This window comes from Motacilla alba, chromosome 1A (genome assembly GCF_015832195.1).
Source record: "Motacilla alba alba isolate MOTALB_02 chromosome 1A, Motacilla_alba_V1.0_pri, whole genome shotgun sequence".
Taxonomy (NCBI): Eukaryota; Metazoa; Chordata; class Aves; order Passeriformes; family Motacillidae; genus Motacilla; species Motacilla alba.
This window is the reverse complement of record NC_052031.1, coordinates 70228938-70254340: the sequence shown is the minus strand read 5'-3', so window position 1 is coordinate 70254340 and position 25403 is coordinate 70228938. Positions and strand designations below refer to the sequence as shown.

The 25403-nt window shown below is 38.2% G+C and overlaps 1 protein-coding gene across 23 annotated transcripts in view; it reads right to left on the bottom strand.

Annotated features, from left to right (window-relative positions):
• The window catches only part of PLEKHA5 (pleckstrin homology domain containing A5), a 164741-nt gene that overhangs the window by 10635 nt on the left and 128703 nt on the right, over positions 1–25403 (bottom strand). For 7 of the 23 annotated variants that reach the window (XM_038155349.1, XM_038155350.1, XM_038155338.1 and 4 more), the window contains 11 exons: positions 18778–18858; positions 12663–12725; positions 12003–12083; positions 11718–11867; positions 10222–10323; positions 9044–9155; positions 8759–8805; positions 7780–7968; positions 7138–7255; positions 4717–4832; positions 2050–2259 (listed from right to left, as the gene is read on the bottom strand). In XM_038155349.1, the coding sequence (XP_038011277.1) occupies positions 2050–2259; positions 4717–4832; positions 7138–7255; positions 7780–7968; positions 8759–8805; positions 9044–9155; positions 10222–10323; positions 11718–11867; positions 12003–12083; positions 12663–12725; positions 18778–18858 (1269 nt within the window). Of the gene's footprint in view, positions 1–2049; positions 2260–4716; positions 4833–7137; positions 7256–7779; positions 7969–8758; positions 8806–9043; positions 9156–10221; positions 10324–11717; positions 11868–12002; positions 12084–12662; positions 12726–18720; positions 18927–25403 lie in introns of those variants that run through there. The other 16 variants (XM_038155358.1, XM_038155345.1, XM_038155360.1 and 13 more) reach the window with 6 other exon arrangements.

The window sequence follows — 25403 nt, the reverse complement described above, 5'->3', positions numbered from 1 at the left end:
ACCAAACCACAGTCGAAAAGACTTCCAGCAGTTAATGCCACTGCACCATTTTTCTAAAAATCAATAGACATAAAAACGATGCTTTTAGAAATAAAAGCTATTACTCAGCTTAATGCCTCATCCTGGGGCTTTCAGCCGAGGAGCATTCTGGAGGAATTAAAGATATGGTAGAAAAAGTGACTTTGTAACGTGGACTATTAGCTAAATATTCAATTCAGAGACCTTCTCACTTATTCTATAAATTTCTTCTCATCCACAGAGGCCTGATTTTGCAGAGGAGACTGAGGAACGTGGTGCAATGAACAGAATTACTCTGAGCTCTGGCCCAGATCTGGCCCCACTCTGCTGCCCAGGTGTGACACACAGGACTGCAGCTCCCTGCCCCCCAGGTATGGAACGACACCACAGGGAAGAGGCGAAGCTTAAACTTTCCTTTCCAGTAAAAAATACTGAAAGAAACATCTGCAAAGCTATGCTTGGCACGGCCTCTTCAAGAGAAAGGCAGTGTTAATCACAGAAATATTTGTAGGAACTCCCTTCCCGTGCAGCATTCCTGATGTCAGCCCAAAGGCAGATGCTCTGTTGCAAAGGCTAAACTGGAATTTGGAGCCTTCTGGGGATGCAAAGTTCTTGAAGAAAAAGTAACTTTTGTACAGCTCTGTAGCAGCTTATCATGCCAAGAGGGGAAAAAACCCAGCCCAAAATGCAAAGCTGAACCATCTTTGGGAATACCTGATTTCCTGACACTGCAATATATTGAATCTGCTTTTGGAAAATCAGATGTTTAAATGCCTACAAAATGAAAAAAAAAAAAAAAAGGGCATTTCCATACCAGTAGAAAAGCAAATAATAATAATAAAAAATGCCATTACACAGTGTGGCCTGAAGAAAAAAGTATTTCAGAAGATTAAAAACCCAACGAAACCAAAAACCAACCAAAAATCAAGTCCATTAAGCTACTGGAAAAGAAAACTAATTTTAAATATCTAGAAAGTAGTAGGTTTGGCTTTTTGGGTTTTGTTTGTTTGTTTGGGGTTTTTTTAGCTATATATTCAGAGTAATATTTCCTGGTTAATGACAATGATATCTTCCTCTTCTCTCCCCATCCTTTACCCCTGAATAAACTTTTTAGGCAAATAAACAAGTTTAAGAATGGTGAAAACAAAAGTGTGGGTTCTATTTTAATTCTATTTATGGGCTCAAATACCACAGCAGAAGAGCACCACTTAGGAGCTCTGATCATAAATAAATATACATTCCTAGCTAAAAATGTTTGAACACATCACAGGCAGAAAAATCAGCACTGACTCCATTTCAACATCAACAGAGTCACGATTCTCTCTGGTCTTGTTTTCAGTCCCAAACCTTGCCATTTCACCTTGTCTGCTAAATTTGACCAAAACACCCCGCCCTGTTCCCAAACATCGCAGTGCACAATCAAATCGATGTGGGTTTGAGCTGACTGCTTCCCAAAAAGGCAAAGAAGTGGCTTCCACCATGAGGGGTAAGCATGAAGGCTGTCCTTTTGAGTCTGAGACTCCACGAATGGTCTCAAATCAACTCCTCTGGTTTTCAACTGGACACATCAAAGCTTTAGATCGCTTTAGATCGCTTTATCAGACAAAAGCTGATAGGCCAAGAAACACTGATGATGTCTTGTAATTAGGAATGGCTGGACTCTGATTGTGATGGTGTGAATTATAACATCTGTAGTGTCTCACCCTTCTCGTGAGACTGAAAATGGAATGGAAGTTTTTAAAAGGCCTCTCAGTTGCCCCATCTCTGGGTCAGGAAAAGGTATTTTCTGGCTAATTGGTGTTCCCATGTCAGGAACAGATAATTTGGCTAAACTGACCCGTGGGATAGCCCCGAGGTCATTTTTGTGAAGTGTTGCTGTTTGCTTCCCAAAAAGGCAAAGAAGTGGCTTCCACCATGAGGTGTAAGCATGAAGGTTGTCCTTTTGAGTCTGTGACCCCACAAATGGTCTCAAATCAACTCCTCTGGTTTTCAACTGGACACATCAAAGCTTTAGATTGCTGTAGGACCCACCTGTGCCAGTTTGAGTGGGTTATCCCTGACATAGGACAAGCTCTGGGAGGGAGACTGCTCTGACACCCCAATAATATTGAGTCCTTTCCTCTTCTCTCTCAGACAGGCTTGTTGGTGCCTCTTTATTCTTTCCATCTGCTCCTCCACAGTCATTCGAGGCCGTGAGCCTTCTGCAAGGCACAGCTGCTCCACTGCACTCCTTGGTCTTTCCTGAAATGGAAAAGAAAAAATATATCTGTATAGATATGTGTGTGTTTCACCAAAACTAAGATTTCAGACTGGTAACTTGCCAGAAAATATCACCTAACGATTTACCAAAGAGCAGAAAAATAGTGGGCAAATAAAGACCTCCTATGTATGTGGAAAAAAAAAATGTACAAATACCAATTATCAATAAATGAACACTGAAATTCAAAATAAAAGGAAGGAATGATTTGCTCTTCTGAACAATAACATTGCCATCACCACCAACAAACATCAGGAGAATAGGTAGATGCTCTCTGAGCCACCCTCTCAAGCTGAAACAATTTACCAGACATTATAAAACTGGCAAACACAAGATATCTGACCGAGACAAAACCATAATTGAAATTTAATGATCCAGGACATTTATACCAGTTGATCTAATAGTAATTTCTGCCTTTTTATTTCAAGAAAAACTACAGCTGGGCATCATTTAACTGCAAGTGCAGGCTGAAACGAAGTGAATTTACTATCACTTAAAAATCTGTAACTCTAAGCCTTATATTTTTCCCAAAATAACACCCATTTACCTAATCTTTTCTTGAAATTCACTGGTTTTCAGGCAGATTTGTACTTTTTATGACAGACAAAAGTGACTTCAGGCTAATCAGGTGCATTCAGGACACTTACAGGAACTGATCTGATTATGAAAAGTGGCATTCTTTCTCCAGTCGACAATCTGGGGGTTTCCCTCTCCATGTTTTCTCATACCTTCTCCTCTACTATTTGTGCTGCAACTCTGGCAAAAGTCTTCCTCTTTTTTGCACAAACTTTTACATCCAAATGTGTGTCTTTAACCCAGAGACTACAGAACTGTCCAATCTGAAATGTCAGGCTCATTACCTGCACGCTGCTTACTACATCCTTATTTCCTGGCTCTGCTTTAGCTATTTCCCAAACTGTTCTAGCACTGAAACCAATATAAGCCTGTGTTTGTTACAAAGGGGCTGGTTCAATTGCCAAACAGAAATGCTTGAAAGATGCTTCATGTGCTTCCAAGCCTGAATTTCAGAAGATTTATCATTTCCCATTCAGCTCCTTCCCAGTCTGAGGGTTTCCATGCAGCTGAACATGCATTTTTATTTTATCATTCTTTCTGTAGCTGTCTCTGTAAGAATTTTCCAAGTTCAGAATTTTAGACTTTTTGTGCTTTTAGGTATGGACTTTTAAGAGAACACAACATTTGACTTGATGCTGTGGGGAAAGTTTCTTAGATTGAATGATAAAACTGAGATTGTAAGTGTGTAGTTTACACAGAAGTGTGTAATATTACACAGTTGAAAACTCTGAGTTTAAAGTTTTAGAATAAAGTAATATACATAAAGTTAAAATAGAAGTTTTAAGGTCGTAGCTGGTCTTTTTTCTTCACCTTCTTTACTTTTTTCTTCATGGGTTTGAGTGGTATATTGCAATTAGAAAAGTCTGCATTGTGGGACACAAGTGATTAGTTACTGAGTAAAGTAAAAACAATTTAATTGTCATTTCTTAATTAAAAAGCTTTTCTTTAAAAGACTTTGTAGAGATAAATACAGAGCCATTTTGTAGTTTAATTAGCAAATTAGCAAAATATTGTAGAACTCACAGCTTGTGAGACTGTAATACAGATAAGAAATAACAAACATCTGGGTCCAAACACAAAATACCATCTCGAGTGCTTTCAATCCCAACCCTGACCCACACGAAAAACCCCAAAAGAATCCAACCAGTATGATTCATTAAGTATATATGCTTAATCTAGTATATAATGCTTCCAGAACAGTGATTTTTATTTATTTCTTTCTTTCTTCATAATTTTTTTTGTAAAGATAATGAAAATAACTTCAACTTTTGGAGCAACCACCAAACTTAAAAATGTATAATTTCATCTAGTATATAATGCTTCTAGAACAGTGATTTTTATTTCTTTCTTTCATTTTCTTTTTTTGGTAAAGATAATGCAAATAACTTCAACTTTTGGAGTAACTACCAAACTTAAAAATGTATCAATTAATCAGTATATAATGCTTCTATACCAGTGATTTTTATTTCTTTCTTTCATTATTTCTTTTTTCTAAAGATAATGAAAATAACTTCAACCTTTGGAGTAACTACCAAACTCAAAAATGAATAATTTAACCTAGTAGATAATGTTTCTATAACAGTGATTTTCATTTATTTATTTATTTATTTATTTATTTCCTTTTTTGGGTAAAGATAATGAAAACAACTTCAACTTTTGGAGTAACTACCAAACTTAAAAATTTATCAATTAATCTAGTAAATAATGCTTCTAGAACAGTGATTTTTATTTCTTTCTTTCATTTTTTTTTTGTAAAGATAATGCAAATAACTTCAATTTTTTTTTTGCAATAACTTCAACTCTTTTTTCAACTTCCCAAACTTGGGCATGAACACGTCCAACGCTCAAAGGTCATTTTAAAGTACCGTTCTTAGATCCATCTTCTTGTTCTTCCTCAGAGTGACATAGGATGCTATTGTTGAGGACTCCGGCGTTGGGGATTTGGTTCTGGGTGGCACAACTCCCACAGGGAAATGTGAGCCTGCAAAACAGCAAAGCAACCTGAGTGCTGTGCAGAACACTGCCGAAACTGCTGATCTGTTTTCTAGAAAAGACGCGCTGTCAGCCCTGGGAGCTCTTCTGCAAAAGGTGGTGCTGGGAGTCGGTGGGTGCAGATACTGCAAGTGCAGCCAGCTCCTGGATGGCCTGGTTTGTGTGTGCCAGCCATGCTCCTGCCTGTGTGTGAATGAAACCAGCCCTGAGCCTGCCCAGCTGCTGAGGGAAAAGAGGAGCTGAGGATGTTCTGCTGTAAAGCAGCAGTTTGGCTCTCCTTTAGACGTAATAAAAAAGGATAAAACGCAGCAGAATTCTGTTTTCTTTTTGTGTCGCCTTTATGTGCCACACGGGTCACAAATGTTCCTCTGCTCTCGTATCTGACATGCTCCCGTTTCTCTTTAATTGCTGATGTTTGAAAAGAGAGGGGAATGGCTGGCATGGGAAGCGTTCAGTACTGCAACCACAGTGCACAACCACTAGAAAAACCTTTTAAAATTTCCTCTGAAAATATTTATTTTTAGAACCACCCTCAGTAAGAAACTACCATCGTTGAGGTGGTTCTTAAAACATTGAGGTACTTCTTAAAACAGCAAGGCAGAAAAAACTCAGAGATGAGCTGCCTTCAAGTTTTTTTTCCTCATCAGCTTAAAAACTTAAGACAGAATGGCATTAAAATGTTTCCTGTCGTGGCTTACACACTGTAACAGAAATGAAAGAATCAGAAATGGTTACCTTTTCCTACTGCACGGGGATTGTTATTATGAGTGAATGCCCAGAACGAGAAATGTGTGTTAGAACATCCATCTGCTCACATGATAAAACCCAGCTATGATAAACAACACACTGAAGGGAGTTCCAGAATGTACAGAGCCTCTCACTGCTTGCTACCACTGCAGCTATTCTGTTCCACACCTCTAAACATTATTTATCTTAGAGGAATTTGCACTACTGCTTTCCCTGACTGAGGACTGTTGTTCTACAAATGGACAGAATAAAATAATTCCTGTCTTTGAGACAGAAAGCAGATGAGGGTGCTTAAAAAGTGCTGGGTTTCTTTACAGTGTAGATTTTTCTCACTTTGTCTTCATCATTACTTCAACTCTTGACATAAATTACTGTGGATTATCAAAAACATCACAGGTCAATGAAACCTAGGCATGTTGTCAGAAAGACAAGTTTCTCAATTTAGGTCATTGATGATTAGCAAATCTCAGGATAAATATTCCATTTTCTGCCACCAAGTTAACAGCAATTTAATTATGTGCCTCAACATTGTATCTCAGCAAACACCCCAGAGAATCTGAACTGACAAACTGTGTGGTAAGTGCAAGCTTAATTATATCACAGGGCCACTGTATGCTAACTTTAGTTTCAAAAACCTCTATGACCATTCTGATGACAACAATATCTTTGTATAAGCATAATTCTTGGTTAAATCCTGTTACCATTGCATCAGCCTGCCCTGTAAATGCTCAAAGCACCAAAACAGGAGGCAGTGATCCTGCTGCCACTGGCAACATCAATCCTTAGGGTAAAAAAAAAAAACCACCTAAGTTTAGGTAGTTTTCCTCAAAGCTCTTAATATGGTTTTTGGGAGGTGCTAAAGCTGAGCATTTTCCTGAAGTCACCTTTAACAAACTATTCTGTGTGTTTTAACAAACAGAATTGAGAAGCACTTCCTGGTAAAAGACTCTACCAAGCAATTAGTAGCTTTTATGGGAGCTAGATGAAGAGAAGAATCTAAAGCATTTAGCAATTGCAAAGACCTTTATTGTCTGTACACTCCAAGGTCACGATCATTATTCCTATTATATCAGAGGACAGAAGGCAATTCAACAATTACAAGATTAAAAAAAAAGAAAAAGACATTGTTTCCCTGCCTTATGAGAGCCTGAAAATTCTGTGGTGCTGCCTTTTTGGACGTTCCAGCGACATAATATCGGGAGCTTGATTCAAAAACTGAGTAATTGTTCAAGGGCAAGAACATAAAATGGGTAATTGTTCAAGGGAATGGTGTGTGGGGAATGTGAGTGATGTGATTAGACATGGTGTCAATAAGGATTTCAGGCTTGTTGGTGAGTGTAATGTTTGATTTTTCTGCGGTGTAATTGACTGAAATTTCTCTCGTCATATAATTAAATCATTATTTTATTGTGGAAGCTGTTCCATCAAACTGAGAAATGGACAGGCCGCAAAGGCACAAACCATGAGGCAGCTTCTACAACACAGCTGAGCTCTGCACTCCCTGTGAGAAAGCTGAAAGCTTGCAAACACCGTGCCTGGGGACAAACCTTTAGCAGAAGACTCTGATTCCGAAACTGGTTCTGTTTTTTCTTCACCATTAGACTCATCCACTTCTGCTACTGTAGTTAACTCGGGTTCACTCTTATAAAGCCTATAATCAGGACCCTGAGGAACAGCAAGGCATGAGGTAAATAAACAGGCACTTTGCCCCAAGTATTTATGTCTTAAGACTCAAAGCAATTATTTCGTGATAACTCTGCTCTCGCTTGAAGAGTGTTCCATCCTTAAAGCGGTATGGCAGAAGTGTTTCCTGGTAGTTAATTTGGGTAACAACATTTGCAGACAATCAGAAACTAAAGGGAAAAATTGCCATGAAAAGGCAGAGCTGTGGGGTCTTTTTAATGATCTTCTGGAAACAAACTGGTATAAGCTTCAAAAGCTGAGCCCAGAGTTTTTTAAAGAACTAGCAGGGAGAAGAATCTAAATTTTTGAAATTTAAGTCTTAAGACATTTTATATATGCACAGAACAGATGACAGGAGAATGTGAAGAGCAAATGATGCAGCTATGAACAAAACCAAATAAAAGTGAAACCATAACACAAAAGTAGCCAGATGAGTAAACAAAAACGGTGGCTGTGCAAAGGAGGGAGGATGCTTCAAGAACAACGTGGCAGTTTAAGCCACTTACACAGTAAGATCCATTTCTCTGATATCCTTGAACTTGGTACATCTTCTTTTCTTCTGTCAGATGTACTGGGCCCCTGCTATAACAGAGCAAGGAGCTGCTATCACTGGGCAGAGGGGGGATTATGGGAGGATGCTCTGTAAAGTCATAGGACCGAGGGAGTGGAGGACGAGGTGGGACTACTTCCTCTTCCTAAAGATTGTAGAATAGTCACCTTATTTAGACGTGTGCACCTGGTACAGTTATTTATAACTTAAAAAGAAAAATATATTACCATGGCTACAGCAGCTATAGATCTTGCAGTTAAAGGGACAATGTCATATTTAACAAAAAGGAAAAAAAAAACAATAAAATGAATCTAACACCTGCGCTTTCTGCTGGACACATGCAAACTCTCTAAATCATGCTTTTAAGAATTAAATCCATTATCTTTTGAAAGATTTTTACATAAATGAGACTTTTAGAAAGTTCTGTAAGCCAGATGTATATTGCACACACTTTAGACAACCATGACAATGTCCCTTTAAAACTGTAACTTCTAGCCAGATTTTCAGAGGAATTGAACATTTGGGAGCTCCCACAGTCTCAGCTCTTCTTGTGGGTGCTCTGGCCATCTGAGAACCAGGCTCAATATCTGAATAAACATATAAAGCAATGTATTTCTTCCCATGAAAAGTGGTGGGTAGAAAACATATCCATAAATCAGGGTTTATATTTCTATGTTAAGAGCCTAGGGAGAGGAAAAGGTAAGAAATGGAAAAGAGAAATACCAGTGAGAATACAGAGACACAGTACAAATGAGTGTTAGAATTACTAGTGGAGGTATCAGGCTTTACAACTAGTTCATAATAAGGTGTTTTTACAGAAACATACTGAATACATCCTTCAGACATCCTTAAAATATTCACAATAACACTTCTTTTCATCATAGCCATGTTACAACTTCCATAATGCTAAAATAGGAAATATGCTAAAACCATACCTCATTTTTATATTTAATGGAAGAAAATGTCCTTGATACCATGATGCCTGTTTGGGGAAAGGTGTGGGAAAAAAAAAAAGAGAAAAATGGTTTTCAATAAACAGCTTTTAAAGTATGAACTCTAACCTGTTGCTATCAACCAAATATTAACTTAAGCATCAACTTAAAGTAGCATTTGCTTTGTTCTCTTCTCAGTCATTCTGCCATTTTTTCAAACATACAAAAGCAATGATGGAGCTTATATTAAAAAATTTATATGATCCAATTTCATCCCCTGCTGCTCACCTGCCTCAGAAGAGCTTCTTTGCTGTTTATGTTTAAGTAAACCCTCCATGACATCCTGAATTCTCCAGAGCTCCTTCTGAATCTGAGCACGCTGTATCCCTGCTGATTCAGTCTGGCAGCAAACAAACAGCATGTATGGCCACGACATTAGAACACATTGCAAGGGGAACAAAAAAAGGGAAAACCTTTCTCTCTCTCTTCAGACTACACTGCACATCCTTCCACGGTGAAGGAAAATAAAATACACTAATGATTATGCTCCCATGAAGCATTCAGATATTGTCTGGAACAAAAAGTGAAAGACTGACTCATTTCATAATGAGTCAATTTGAGAGCAATCTGCTCACACAAATTTCACTTCAAGAACAGAATTTCAGCAACGGTGTCCAAAGGAAAGGCAGGCAGACTTTGCACAGGAGACCCACACACAGCCATGGAAAAGGAACCAAAGCAGGTGGAGATGAACCCAGTGTTTGCATGTAAATGTATTTACAGTGCACCAATCAATGCAAGTTTTCCACATTTTGGGCTTCTCTGCAATCTCTTTTGTAGCTGCACAGAAAATCAACCCCTGGGGCAAAGATCCTGCAGCGCAGAGCACACCCGTGTGCCCATCCCAGATCACCTGTGCACACCTGCATGTCCCTATCTCTGTGAGAGTGCCACAGAGAGCTCTCCTTGGGAATTCAGAACCCATTCCTGAGTGCTAAAATACACAGCAGAACCTTTGGTTTGTAAGGCCTGAAGCAATACCTACAGCATTTCCTGTAATAATTTCTTTCGATAAAATATTTTAATTTTAAAATATTCAGTGAAATGGAAGGATTTGTGTGAAGATGTATTAGGACTGTCAGAGCAACTAAGGTCTGAGAAAACCACCCTGTTTCAAACCTGCTCACTGAAACAAATAAAAAAAGGAAGCTCCCAGACACAGGAATATCAGTGTTATAATGAAAAAAAAAAGGAAAATCTGAAGACTTCTTCAGAACTTCCAAGACAGAAAAAGAAATTAAAAGTTTGTAAGTTAGCTGACAATTTGTCCCCCTTTTTAAATTTGAATAGTTTTGAAACTATTCAAATTAAAAAGAATTATTTGAAATCCAATTTTATTTGAAACTATTCAAATCAAAAATAGGAAGTCCAAGTGCATTGAGTGTACTTTAAGATCTTTGCCACACCTGAATTTCTCCAAGCCGATCGAGCTGCTCCTGCATATGGTTCCTTGTTACAGTTACATCATACTCCAATTTATCATATTCTCTCCAAGCTCTTTCCAGTTCCTAAGTATAGAACAAATGTAAAGAATTATGGATGCAGCTCAATTAAAAAAAAAAAAAAAGTATTTTTTTTTCTTTTTCCAGTGGCATGAAACTTCAGGAAGTAACACATAAATAGATAGCAGCAATAAATAAACAGATACACAATTTAGAGAATGCAATGTGTAAACAGGTTTTTGATTTTCTAATGATACTGAATGAAATTCAAACAAACAGCATTTTGAAAATTCAAACAAACAGCACTAACAAAAAAGACAGGCAAAGGCAAATTCTTCAGAAAATGCCTTTATACTCAGCAGGCACGTGGATCTTAGGCTGTCTTTCCAGCGAGGCAGAAAAGCCACAAAAATGGATGCAAATTTGTCTCTTTTATCACCCAGAATACACATGTGTGAGTGCACAGCATGTGTGTGCACAGGCAGTGCAGTATGCAGGAAGAATGCAACTCCTCCAGCCCTGCCTGCAAGGCTGCCAACACACCACTGCTCTACACGAGAGCAGCTGCAAACACAAGGAAAAGGTGGAAAAAAAATTATTCTTCTTTGAGGTCAGCCCCACTGTCTCACTTTTGCAGCCGACATCAAGCAATTTACTCATTTAGAATAAATTGAAAAGTTAATGAGGGGAAGTGTGTCTGGAGGATTTCCTTTCCTCTGGTTCCCTTTGCTGTGTCCAACCAATTCCTGCTACAAGGCAGTCCAACGCTCAGGCTACAACCAGGATTTCAGGGCTGACATCCCGACAGCTTTTACCACAGCTACCCCCTGTGTAACTGTGAATTTGACACCTCTTTGGAAATATCTGTGAGTAGGCAAAAACGATTCGTTGTCATCACAAAGTAGAAAAGGACAGTAAACAGCAATTTCCTCCCTATCCCTTTAAAAAAAAAACCACTTTTGGAAGTGAATAATTTGGAAGACCTTTTAAATGTAATGGCCCAATATTAGAGAGAGACTATGGCAGTCCTGCAGCTGCTTTTGCTTAAAATAAGTTGAATACAATTTGTGCTTGAAACTATTTTGCCAGCACATGAAATAGCTTATTTGCATTATTCATTATCAATTTCTGTTATCAATTTCTTGATAACAAAGAAATTGTTATCAATTCTGTTATCAATGTCTCATATTTCAAAGATGATAATTGCCACACCATTTAAGACAGTATACACCCATTCCTGGTCAGAAAAAAACTACAGTTAGAGAAAGACCACTGGATGAATGCAGTGAAAAAATCACTTCCCATCCACCTTTGACAAAAACACAAGCAAGTAAAAGACAGCAGAGTTTTTGCTGGGATTCAGTAAAAAAAAAAAAACAAGCAAAACCAATGCAATTAGGACTAGGAACAAAATAATTTCACAGTTGATGAAGTTTTGCTGGAAAGAAGGTGGTACTTACTGCAGTGGCTCGGGATACCTCCCGACAAGTGCTGAGCAGTCCATTCTGCAAGTCATCTCTCTGCAGGACTACATTCTGTATGGCTGCTGGGTTATCTGCATTCATTTCTATCTCCTGACTTGCTGAGAGCAAAGCTTGCTCAAGCGTGTACTATTGTAATAAAAAGAATTATTTTTAATGCGCTGCATCATTGGGCTGATTTTCCTTTTATTTCAGCTATCAGTGTTCTGATAATAAGCATGTAAAATAACATCCACTTTAGGTTAATAAATACAATTGTCCTACTTTCTCCTTGTGTAGCTGTTGAAGCTTCTCCTCCAGTGCTTGCACAACTTTATCCTGTTCACACAAACGGCTAAGCTTAGCCTAGGGCAGAACAGAAAATCACCACCATTGGCATTTTGTGATTTGCATCTTCAGTAATCAAAATCTAACTTGATCAAATCATTACACAAATCTACAGAAAATGTTATTAAAATAAGTATTCTAAAAGTATGTAGGCATCAGTCTTGCATTTTCAAATTACTTCAGAAATCCTCCTAAGAAACTATGAAGTGCTATTATAGCTTGAAGCAGCATGGCTCAAAACATGTAATTTATGATTCTACAGCTAAATCTTTATAACTTAATAACAGGTATTAAATTCCATTTTAATTTATACATTGCTTAGTATTACAAAGGTGATTTTATACATTCACAGCCTGTCCCGTGGTTTCTCAGGTGATTACATCAAATAGTTAAAATTTCAGCCTAAAATGTAATTTTGTTATTTATATTTCCTGCAAGTCAGAAGCTTATTACAGACACATGTCCCTTTATGTCATGATGCAATTTCTGTTGGCAATCACGTGGGGTTTCAAACCCAAAAGCCAAGAGGAAAATTATTATCAAAAGAAAGAGACAAACACCAACATTTACAAGGAAGAAGGAATACAAATGACTTACATCAATGTCCAGCTCTTCAGTTCTATATTTGTATAGTGTACCCCTACATTCTTCTTGTGTTAACTATAAGGAAGAATAATATTGCCATAAAACAACTTAGTTGGGCTGTGAAAATGAAAACTACTAAAGAGTTTTAACACAGAAATCAGCTTTTGCTTGAAAGGTAAACCTGCCACATTGAACAATACATATTTAGCCAATATACATTAATGAGGGTAACTAAATGGAATGTCAAGCAGACTGTCAGCAGAGCTGCAGTAAATTAACAGGCTGTTTCTAATGCAAACTGCAGTTTCAAAGATGTACAACTCAATCAGAGATGGATTATGGAGGAAGATGAAATTGCCAGAGTACATCTAAATAATGATGCATCATTGTGCCCAAGTTTTGTCACATGAATTCTAAACAGAGGGGCTCATTCTACTCTGAATTAACCATTCTAGGCCCACTAAGGTCAGGTGTTTCACAAGCAGGGTGATCTGAGGTGAAGCCAAAACCAGAGCAGAATGACCCAAGTTTACAACATATATGTAAATATTTTGTTAGAGATTAAGTCCAATAAGTGCCACCACTTTTCACACAGATTTTCATATGGATTTCCTACTTCTCCTAGGATTTCCTCCCCTCCAACAGAGTACCACTAGAAATGCCACAAATGGAAACTTCTATTTTATCTCAGGCAAACTTGTGTCCTTGTGCTAGTCAGGATGCAAAGTACCACAAATTACTTTCATACAGTTCCTCACATAAAGCTCTTTTTCAATCTACTAATGACCAGGAACAAGATTTAAAAATATTTAACAAGGCAAAAGGCAGCTCCCCATTTTAGAGTGAACTGTCACACAGAGTAACTACTTAATATCCTACACAGCAAGTAAGGACGTAACACTATCAACCTTCATATTCTATTTAATTAAAAAAAAAATTATGTGTACAGAATCCCAACAGAGATGCGTTCCTTCCATGTGTCTGTCAGAATTAGGTTATTGTGACTTAATAGTACAAGGAAGGCGACTGAGACACAAATCCATGTTAAGGGACACTTATAAATAAAAGGACTAGGGAAGGGTTCATGAGACAAGCATTCCAAACATAAAATAAACCTTCAACACACTAAAGTGTTTAGTTTCACAATATTATGCCCACATACCTCATGCAAATGTACCTGGTGACAATTTCGAAGTGTGAATAGTGTATTAAAAACACAGAATAACTTTCTTTGAAATGGACATTTCATGAAAATGAACGTTGGAATATGAAAAAAGCCACAGCACTTTTGCACCTCATGAATGTCACACAAATTAAGGTAGCTATTTAAGCTCCCCCTATTGTAGAGTTGTGTTGTTTTTCTGTAGATTTGATCACAATGAGAGAAAAATGAGGAATGGAAATATTTAAATAAAACTCATAAACATGGCCAAATGTCTTGAACTTACAGAGGAAACCTAGTTATATTCCACAACAGGAAGATTTACAGAAAGAAGATTATCCACTATTAGATAAATACACATTTCCAAGTCACTGCTCAGCACTTTATGTGGCTTGGCTGGAAGAATATATTGCTTTTTCAAGCCAGTATTTTTTATACCTTTTTTAAAAGAAAGACTTTTTTTTTTTGACATTTCAACCTTAATTACAGCCGAGTTTAAAACAGTTTGCCAATTCAGCACCCCTACCCCTCTGCACCTCCTGAAAGGAATACATTTTAAGTATTCCTTAAGAAAAGGAAAGGAAATAGAAAAGAACTCCTATAAGGAAAGGAAAAACGGTTTTTCAAAGAACACTTTAGCCGTGCTAATTCTTCTTATTAAAATCCTATCATACTTTTCAAACTGCTACCCACTTCTTGCTTGGGTCAGCAGCACCAGCTCCACACACCAGGCGCTGCTGGAGAGCCACCTCATCCTAACATTTCCACTGCCAACATTTTGCCCAGGCTTAGCACAAAAACGCCCCAAATAGAATGAATAACATAATCCATCCCTGACAAAACAGCAGCTCTGGTTCTCACAGCCCGTCAGGGAGCGCGCGCCGGGGGCGAGAGGTGCGGGATGGATCGCGTCCTGCTGGAGGGATGGTGGAGCTGAGGCTGACAAAACCCAATTACACACCTCGGGCAAGGCCCACAGCCTCAGAACCCTGTTAAACAACAGCCTCAGAACCCTGTTAAACAACAGCCTCCAAACCCTGTTAAACAACAGCCTCACAACCCTGTTAAACAACAGCCGCAGAACCCTGTTAAACAACAGCCGCAGAACCCTGTTAAACAACAGCCTCACAACCCTGTTAAACAACAGCCTCGGAACCCTGTTAAACAACAGCCTCAGAACCCTGTTAAACAACAGCCTCACAACCCTGTTAAACAACAGCCTCGGAACCCTGTTAAACAACAGCCTCAGAACCCTGTTAAACAACAGCCTCACAACCCCGTTAAAGAACAGCCTCGGAACCCTGGAAAACAACAGCCTCACAACCCTGTTAAACAACAGCCTCGGAACCCTGTTAAACAACAGCCTCACAACCCTGGACAACGCACTGGAAGAGCGACCAAGTTATCAAAATGTTCTTCGTGTCCCGTTCCACCAAGGCCTTTCCTGCCAAATCACTCCTGCAAAGGCTCTGCCAGGGCAGGAACTCCGGAGCAAGAGTGCCATCTACTGAACCCGTGACAGGAGCTGCTGCTGGCCTCCCTCTGCCTGCTCAAACACACCAAACCCACTCCTCTTAACACCAAAAACCTCCCAGTCCTGAGGGAGCAGCACCCTGACAGCCATGAACAGAACTTAGCATTTTTTCAAAGGCAAGTGCAGAGTTTGGGCAAATATGTTCATCTTGCGTGTGAAAAAGCAAAATGACTTAAATGAATCTCCCTCTTGGCTCAGGAATCATTTGTAATCATCTGTACAATCCCCACCTCTGTCACACACCAGCAGCAGATGATTCCCAGAAAGGGAGAGATCCTCTGTGCTGGACACCCTGGGACACAAGTGGTTGAACTATTTAAGTAGCTGATATGAAAAACTTCGAAGTGGCAGCATTATTTCATGACTTTGTAAGCTACCTTCAGATTCCACCAGCTGTTTTGATTCAATGAATATCTTGGAGGACGTTTCACAGCCCAAAAGCATGCTATGCACCTCTGCAGGATGCTGCACTTAGGAAATCAAAACAGGACAACCTAGGACATTTTCTTGCTGAGCCCAAGATTAAAATCAAGACTTCCAAAAGGCTCTTTTGTTCACTTCTTGCTTTTCAAAATACTTCTTGCTGTCAAGAAGCAGAGCAAATGGGCATTTAGCCCCATTAAGCAAGGTCCTAAAACACTTCAAATACAAATTGGAAAGACAAGCTTTTTAGCTCAAACACCATCACCTTGTGTTCATAACAAAACCTGAAACATCTCAAAATCTAACATGCATAACAATTTAAATGTATGCAGTTCCTATAACACTAATAACAAACCATAGGCAAAACCTCCCTATCCTTACAGGAACAAAGAACTTAAGGGCTATTTTTCTGGGTTTTTAAAGTCTTAAGAACAACTCTCCATGGCAAGACCTGGATGTCAGTTTGTTGCACTCAGATTTTAACTTTTCGTCCTTAAGGGAACTCACACATATAAGGGGAATTGAGGAAAATTTTGCTTTTTAAAGTCAGCCTGTACTGCTTTAGAGAAAAAGATTGGAGAACAAGATTAACATTCCTCATCTAGCATTAGAAAGAAGCAAAAGACCCCAAAACAAGGTAGAAATGGGTCTAGTCTGTAAAAATCCTTTTTTTCTTGTCTCTACATATGGAATAATTTCCATGGCCTGTACTTGTGAATTTATAGCACAGTCTGCAGAGCAGACTGATGTAACTCAAGTGATTTAAATAACTCTGAAGATGTAACAAATCACAAGCAAAAGTGCCTTATAAATAACACATTTGAAATAGTAGAGGCTTTTGCTGTTTTGCTAAAGAACCATTAATCATCACAAAAAGGAAGCAAGACAAATTAAATACAAACTTCTCTTGCTTTCCTTTGCTTAACTCTAAATGAGCTCAGACCTAAAACTGAACTGAATAAACTGAAGCTGAGAAAGATCCTTTTCTTTATCCACGGGAATGGCTGCAGTCATCACAAACTATTTTAGCATCCTGACAACAAAAACAAGTTTCAGTCACTTGCACAGAGGCTTCTCCCAATTATTTACATGTCTTTAAAACTGCAGCAGGAAAGATGACTGTTAAACCAATTTATTTCATTTGAATAAGAAATTATACGTTGTTTAGAATTTAAATAAAGTTGCCAGGATTTTAAACGGGTTGGTTTTGCATTACAAAAGTTTAGAAGACTATTTAGGCAGTGAAATTTTGAGTGTATTTTTAGCCTCTCCTGAAAGTCAGTTAATGCCACCTCTCACATAGGAAAACTTTATCCATGGATGCAGAAGATGTTGTGACTCCTCAGCTAAGGCAGCTTCTGCAGAAGCCTTCAGCATGTCACAAACCCTCTGACCCGAAGAGACCACATCTCCAGTGGCAACAGGTTACTCAGTCCTCAGGACCTGTTAGAGTCACTGCTTCTCTGACAAGAATGCCAAAAAAGATGTTTATTCAGTGTCAGATGTGCCTGCAAGGTGAAGGCAGACACTGCAGCTGGCAGCAGAGCTTGGCCAGGGCAGCACTTGGGAATTTATTGGCATCCCCAAAGGCAGGAGCAGATTAGCCCAGGCACAGCTATCCCTCAAAAATGTCTATTTAATATTAGAAGCTTGGGCTAGTTTCCCCTGACATATCTAAAACACCTCTGCTCGTTATACACCCATTGATTTATTTGTCTTACATACTTTTTATCACACAAAACTGACTTGCTTTAAAAAAATTCTAACACTCAGGCTCCTTAAAAAAATTACAATAAACCCCTAAAATTTCATTTAGGGCTCCAGGGCACCTTACTTCTCTCATTCCCCTCCAAATATTCCAATTCCTCTCCAGGTTCCAAGTTAAAGCTCCTGTTTTGTATGTTGGAGCACAAACTGGATGGTCATGAAATCAGTCACTCACATCCCAACTTCCTTTGGAAAGCTGAGATTTTTTTTGGCAGCATTTCTGGATCGGCAGCAAACTTACGATGTGGAATTGCTTAAAAAAAATAAATTAAATATTCGATTAAGCTGCAGCAATTTTAGAAACACGGCAGTAATAAACATCTGTTTTACATGGCAGAACATCTCCTTTTCTTCAAACTGTGCAACCTTTATGCATAATTTTGGCTCGCAAGGGCAAAAATGTAAATGCAAGGGACTTGGCCAGATATTCCCCTGTGAGAACAACACCTTCATTGTAGTTGAGGCAAAAGAACCTTCTCAAACACCCCCTGACATGACAGGGGCTGTTCAGTTCAGCCCCAGCACCCGACAGAGACCGTGGTGCCAACGGAGAGGGATTGGCCATGCTCATAAGTTAGTGCAGGTCTCAACTCCCAGACAATATTTCCATTCACATTTCTGATTCTTCTTCCATCTTACCATTGCCAACCAGCACCAGGTGCTCTGTAAGTGTGCACAGTAAAGTCTGCTGTGACTTTATGAACAGACACACTGCCTTTTGGATTTACAGGCCCCAGATCAAAGTAATTTTGATCCTTTCTTTCTTCAGTGGCTATAAAGGCCCGGTAGGTGCAAACAAAAACTTGTAAATCCACTTCCTAGAACGAAACAGAATTGCCAGAAATGACCAGGAAAACACCGCTCACATGCTTTTGTAGTGGTCAAAAGAAAGAAGCACCTTTGAACACTAATTGCAGAGAATCATGCTAAGACAAATGCTGGAAGCTCACTGGAAGATTCATGGATTTTACTGGACGCCTGCATAAAGCACCGGCTAATTGAATTGTCTAGACAGAGAGAAGTTATTCCAAAGTGTACACTGAATAGTAAACAACAAAAAGGCAGCGGAAGCCATGCCAACGATACTGCAGCGCTTCGGGAAGCATGGATGACTTGTGGGTTTCCAAAGCAAAGGAGAGAAACACCGATGTTATGAATAAATCTGAGGGACAACCAAAACTGTCACTAAGGAAAATTCTGGCAGATGATAAAGCAATTTCATTCACTCTCCAAGACCTTACTTGATGGTACAGTTGCGGTCTTAGCGCCGAGTTCTCAATCATAGTGTGAACCATGGTGATTAAAGGTTCATTCTCTTTCATCTATTTCAAATCAGGAGGAGCATACAGCAAACATCAGTTTACAGCATGGCTAGATTTGAAAGACGACACTGTAAAATATAGCCTCTACTTTAATTCTTTCTAATAATGCAGTAGATTACATTTTAACCCATGCTTTTTATATATTCCATCATTCAGTAATAGCAACATCTGAAAAGTTTAATAGTATCAAACAAATATATCAAAAGTAACATAAATGCTCAACACCAATGTAATATTTATCCACCAACACTCTCCCTTTTTTAAAAATAAAACAGCTTAAAATAAGTTTGGCTTTGCACAGTATTGAAATGAACAGGATTATTGGATTTTGCAGCAGGAACACTCAAACCTTTATCAGAAAACCTTTTAAATGATAGATTTAATAACGCAGTGTACATTAAAAAGATATAAGCATTCCCAGCCTGTGAACAGACTCATGTCACGTATCACAATATGCCTTTATATACTGCACTGATTTATATCCTTTGGAGCTCTGAATCATTGCCTGTTGCATTTATCCACCCCCATACACAGGAGTGAAACTATTCTGGAACTGGCCAGACATCTTCTAGAATGATTAGTATTTATTGCTAAGCATGCAAATGTCAAAATCAGGTATTTTATTACACATTGCATACATTTAGGGTTTCAGAAAAGTCTGCAACACAGGAAAAAAGTATGGGATTTTGGTCTTTAAAAGGAGACTTTCCTAACAATGAGGGGAAAACAGGTGGTTTTCTTCTCTAAAAGAAAACTGAAAAGTAATTTGATGCACAATTCTCCTTCTATTTTTGTTGGAAACTTTAGGACCTGCTGGAAACTTCAGCAATATCTGCTTCAGGTATGGTTACACAAAGTGTGTGAAGGAGCATTCATGATCTTTCACTTGGTATTTATATGCCCTCTCCATGAATTTGCACAGCAAGGTTTTCTTTCACAGATGGAAATACAACAGAATGAGTTTCTGATGCCTTCTAGCATTTCTTGCCCAAAATTATTTAGGAAAAACCTAACTTTTACATTTGCAGGAGTATTTTTTTCATCTTATTTTTTTCTTGTTGTAGACAGAGGACCTTTTTGTTGTTGTTGTTGTTTTTTATCCATTGCAAAGTCTGATCAGCTGGTAAGTTAATCAGCCAATAAAAGGTTCCCTAAGAAGCTTATGATGTTCAAGGCAGGGAAAAGCCCCTAAACAAGCAGCCCCTAGCACTCACTCCATCATCTCCAGCACATGTAAAAAGAAAACCAGAACTGACACAAGAAGTTGCTCTCCCTCTACATTCAAATTTTGTCCCCAGAGTGGGTGCATTCCAGAGAGTGGTGATACTAGGAGAGATCTCAATAAGAAGAGCAAAAATAAGGCCCAAAGCCAAGCAATTAAACTACAGCCAACTGATAAATTAATAATAGAAAAATTTCTCTGAGGCTCAAATATTTTATTAGGAACACACAGATTTGTCTGCATTTTTATTATCAGGATTTCAACCACTCCATATCCTCTACCTAATACCTTTCCTACAATATTTCAATTTTTTTTCTTTTCTGACCAATAACAGACAGTGCCAGAATTAATTTCTGTTCAACTGCTCAAAGTTTAAATCCAGATTAGAAAACAAGCAATGTGTATTTGCTCAAAAGACATTTTTTAGTAATGTTTTGTCTTCCAGAAGCTCCAACTTTGATTTACAGGAGTTCTTCCAACATTTTTACTATTGCTGATGCTAACCACACTTATCTAACCCTGTTTCCAAAGGCCAGGTATAACCAGGAAAAGTCAGATTTCCTTAACCCCTTGTGGAACAAAGATCAAAAAGCAGGCAATTGGTAAAGCACTGCCAATCAAAGAGCAGATAAATACAACAAGTGCTTTTCCCCTTTGGGATCAACGTTTCCAGAAAAATAGTGACATTTGAGCACTGAGGAGTTTGGATCTTGAGGGAGCAGCTATGTGTCACAAACCTTGCAAAAGGTAAAGCCAGTGCACAGATAAATCAGAGTGACCTGGGACACAGTGGCAAGTCCCATGCTGGAAAAGATGATGAGGATACCTATTTTGTGGTCTTCAAATATGATCATAAAGCTACTCCCAAACTGAAGCTGGACACTACTCACACTGAATAAATGGCTCAGGGAAAATTGCTGGCTTGCTCATAACAGAGGCAAGCCTTGGTTTGCACTTATTTAAGGAAAAGAAAAATTTACAATAAAGGACAGATTTTAGACCCTCCATGTAACACTAAAAGTGTTATACTCAGAGATTCTCTCCAATTGGAAAAGCCACAAAAATTGGAATTAATGTCTGCATAAGCAAAGAGAAGTGCTAACTGCCACACGGCAACAAATCCAAATAAAATACAGCAGTCTTGGCTTTATCACTTCCTGCTTCAAGTAAATCTCTTTCTCTGAAGAAGTGATGTTTCATCTCTCCTTTTTTTTGTACTGATGTAGTACAAACAAAATAGATAAACCCCCACCTCCTTGACACGTGACAATTTTCCCTTGTAATTCACATTTGTCTGACTTGTGCAGGTCTTGCATGGCAAAAGGATGGGGGGAAAAAGCTTTAAATACTTCAGAAGCTCCAAAATTGGTGGACAGATTTGGCACAGTGAAGTAGCTTCAGGTATCTTATTTAGTCTACCAGATTGCTAATTGTAAGGTTTTAATTAGAATAAAGTAGCAGTGCACTGATCTGTACTTTTCAGTACTTGTAATGTGATCAAGTATGTTTCTATTTAATAATAATTTTAATATATAGCTCTTATAATTATTGTTATAATTTCTAATTAATAACAAAATATGATCTAACTCATAAATATTATTATAATTTATAGTTAATAATAAATTATTATTATATAGCTCTTCTTACTAGAGCTAACTGAAAAATGCAGGAAGATGTAATGGAGGAATTAAGGGAATTGGTCTAATTAGCAGTAACTGGAGCTAGTTATGTGAATTCTTGGTGCAGATATGAACAGCTGCTTTATTTCTGAGCGGGTATTTTGTGGTTTAAGCTGCAAAGCCAAGCTGTCAGCAGCTTTCCTCTTCCTGCCTTTTCCAGGATTCCATGTTTGGTGACACAGCTGACATCCCAGAATGTTCTAGTGACCAGCTGGGACAGTGGCTGCCTACCAGAACCTCACTGCTGAGGTGACACTGCTTGTTTTGGGTGACAAAAGACTCAGATTAATTGTTTCATGTATTTTCACCACCTTCCCTCTGCTCTTCCGTTCCCTGTCCCAGCAAGAAAGGAGGAAGCACTTCTCCTTTCTCCTTGCAGTTTTTTTTCACCCCAGACTCCCTATCCTTGAGCCTTCCTTCTTCCTTTGAGGAAGGAAAAAAAAAAAAAAAAAAGCCACTTCACCTTTTCCAGATAACCTGGAAAATACAAATAAAACTAGTACCCTATAAGGGGCTAACACAGGACATAGAATTTTAGGCTGAAACACAAAATAGCACGTCAACTCCATCCAAACCTCCTTGTATGACTTCAGCCTTCCTTAATTCACTACTTGTTCCCAGAGCCACTTTCAGCATCTCAGAAAAAGGGAGATGAAGAGCAGAAAATAGAAGCAAAACACCAAGACTGTGAGGATGTTGGCTGTGGGACCTTCACTCCTTTGTTTGACAACTTCTTGTTCAAGTTCTGTTTATTTTTAGACACACTTTGAAAATGGAAAGGGACTGAAATTTAAAGTCCCAGCAGAATTATTTTAACTCCTAAACATCTAAAACTATTTAAATAAATATTTATTTTTAAAAATGGGAAAAAAAAAGAAAAACAAAACAAAACAAAAGACTAAATGAAATTAAATTTAGTAAAGCTTCTGTGACCAATCAGCCTGGGATAAGGAGTTTTATACAGATAACATGAGCTCAATAGTAAAGGGTTTTTCAGCCAAAGGGAAGTTTTATTATCAAGAAAAAATTCAGAAGTGTATGAAAGACTGGTGTGCTGGAATTCTTGAACAAAAAGGTTCAAGTGGGACCTTCTGCCATGGCTATTTGTAAAAGAGAATGTCTAGCTTTTACTTGGGGAAAAACCCCAACCTTATGCTTTGGTTACTCTTTTTGCAATTACTGCGTACAAATAAATTAAGGAGACAGCTGCCTTGCATTTAGTAGCACGCAAGAAGGGACTCTTAAAAATCTGCTAATGCAGAAGACTGAGATCCTATTGAACTCAATGTCCCATGCTTGAACAAATCATCCTTGCCTAGGGCTGCTAGCTATGCCCAGAACTCCTAAAATTCCTAAAATGCACCTGAATCTCCCAACTCTGCAAACCTTGAGCCAGCAGAGTGGTTTAAAAAGAAAAGGGTTCTGGACAACCATTTATTTAGCCCTAGGACTTGGAAAAAATGATATGGCTGGATATCTGTGGGCCAAGTCTTTTCAGGCTTTTCTTCCCCCTCTCTCTCTCTGAACTCCAACAACAACAACAAAAATTCTGAGAGCATAATACAAAACCATCAGAAAGTGTAAGGTGAGAATTACTGAGCGTGGCCAAAGGAAACAGCAGTACAAAAACAAAGCATGATTTCAAAAAGGTGACTGAATATTCTTGATTCTTGACAAGAGAACCACCTAATCAGCAGCCAGCTTATTGCAGCAGAATAAAAGTTACCTTCCCTACACATGAATTTTAGTCTGCCTGAAAAGTCACCTGTGCAACCCTGTAACTAAATAAATGTACTATTTATTGTTGTGTGCAGTACTGAGCTCTTTGTGACCAAGAAGGTGAGAGCTGAGGATACAGGGACTGGAGTCCCACCATGAGCTGTAAACAAAGTAGGTTCTGACACTATTTACAGAGATTAAACACAAGTGGAAATACCTAATTTAAGTACACAGGACATTTAAAATCCAGAGAGGGTAGGAGATTAATGCACGCTGGTTACAGATGCTGGTAACAAGGAGGAAAGGCCTCAATTGCACTGGAAGAAATTTTGATTTTTTTTAATGCTTTTAACATAAAGGGAAATTGATATTTGGCAAAGTAATGAAAAACTATGAATGTGATACCACTCCTAGAAGCAGTGGTACTCAAAGCAGAAAGACTTTCAGGGAGATTTATGTCCTACAGGTAGATGACAGTACTATGAAACAAGAGAAATGAGTATTCCAACCTGCTCTTCCCTGATTTTGTGATTAAGGTAATAGATTTTAGACTTGATTTCTAAGTTGTACTGATTCCTTGCATCTCTGGTGTGGCACAACTATAAGACTTACACGCTTCCCTAAATTAATGCTTACAACATCACATTTCTAGATTTTACCTGGTGCAAGTGAAAGGAAAATAATTTTTACTGTTTTGCATCTTGTACATAGCCAATCCCCCCATCATACTCACAAGCCTGGCTAACCAAGCAATAACAACAATTTTACACTTGACATCAACAGTTATCCTTTCTTGACAATGAATTACACTGTTGAAGACAGAATCACTCCCTTATTCCAAAACATTATAGACTGGAAATATTTGAGTTGGATGAAATATTTTGGTCTGATTTAGCAAGCAGTGTGTCCCTACTGTTTTGGACCTGCTGCAGCCCCTCAAATAAAACAATACAGAGATGTTTGGAAATGCATTTTCCTCAAACTGGTCACAATTCCCACCCTGTTTTCAAGAGGTAATAGGAAAATAAAGTCAACCAAGCCCACGTGAGAGTGTGTATTGTGTGTCTCTGTGCACTGTTGGGGTTTTCAATGACTCACTGAAACCCCTGTAGAGAAAAATATACAAGTTCTAACAGTTGGTTTTAAGTGTAAGGCTCAAAGTTTCAATAAAAGACATAATAAATATAAAAGATTCTTACAAAAAGCCATTTTTATATTTTTAACCAATGGTCATCCAGCTCCTTATTTTAGTTCTAAGCACTTATGACTGTCTTTTATAACTGCTAGCAAAAAAAACCAACCAAAATCCACTTCAAAACTTGTCAAACACAACTTGTACAGAAATCCCATTTGGTCGTGCAACGAAGTCAGAAAGAGAGGTATTGCAATTCTTCACTTGGCAGTCAATTATGTTAGTGAAGACAGAACTGTACCCTCACTCTGTAAGATACCAGAAATTGGAAAGAATTAAAACCTTATTCTTATATAAATCCTTCAGAATGAACTGAGAAAAATGAGAAAAGGAGCCATTTATTTATGATTTTTAAAAAATATTTCTTCATGTTTGACCTCCTTTTCATTTAATGTCCTGTACAAACATCTAACTCTTTTTAATTTGAAAAACTGAAATTCTCAGAAGTACCCATTTTTTATAAATTGCATGTGTGTCATATGAGCTTGGAAACATATTAGGACTGGTTAAAGAAGGTAAAATGCTACAGTTAGTGTTACTATGAAAAGGAAATTAGGAACATAATTTAGAACAGAAAAATGAATTGGTGATTGGCTACTGTTTTTTTCTGACAAATTTTAAATTAAGGGATTCTTTTTCCCCATAAGAGCTCAAATTTGTGATCAATTGAGATATTCGATGCTGTGGGCATCATCCAACTTCACAAAAAAGCACTGAAAATCCTTCTCCCCAA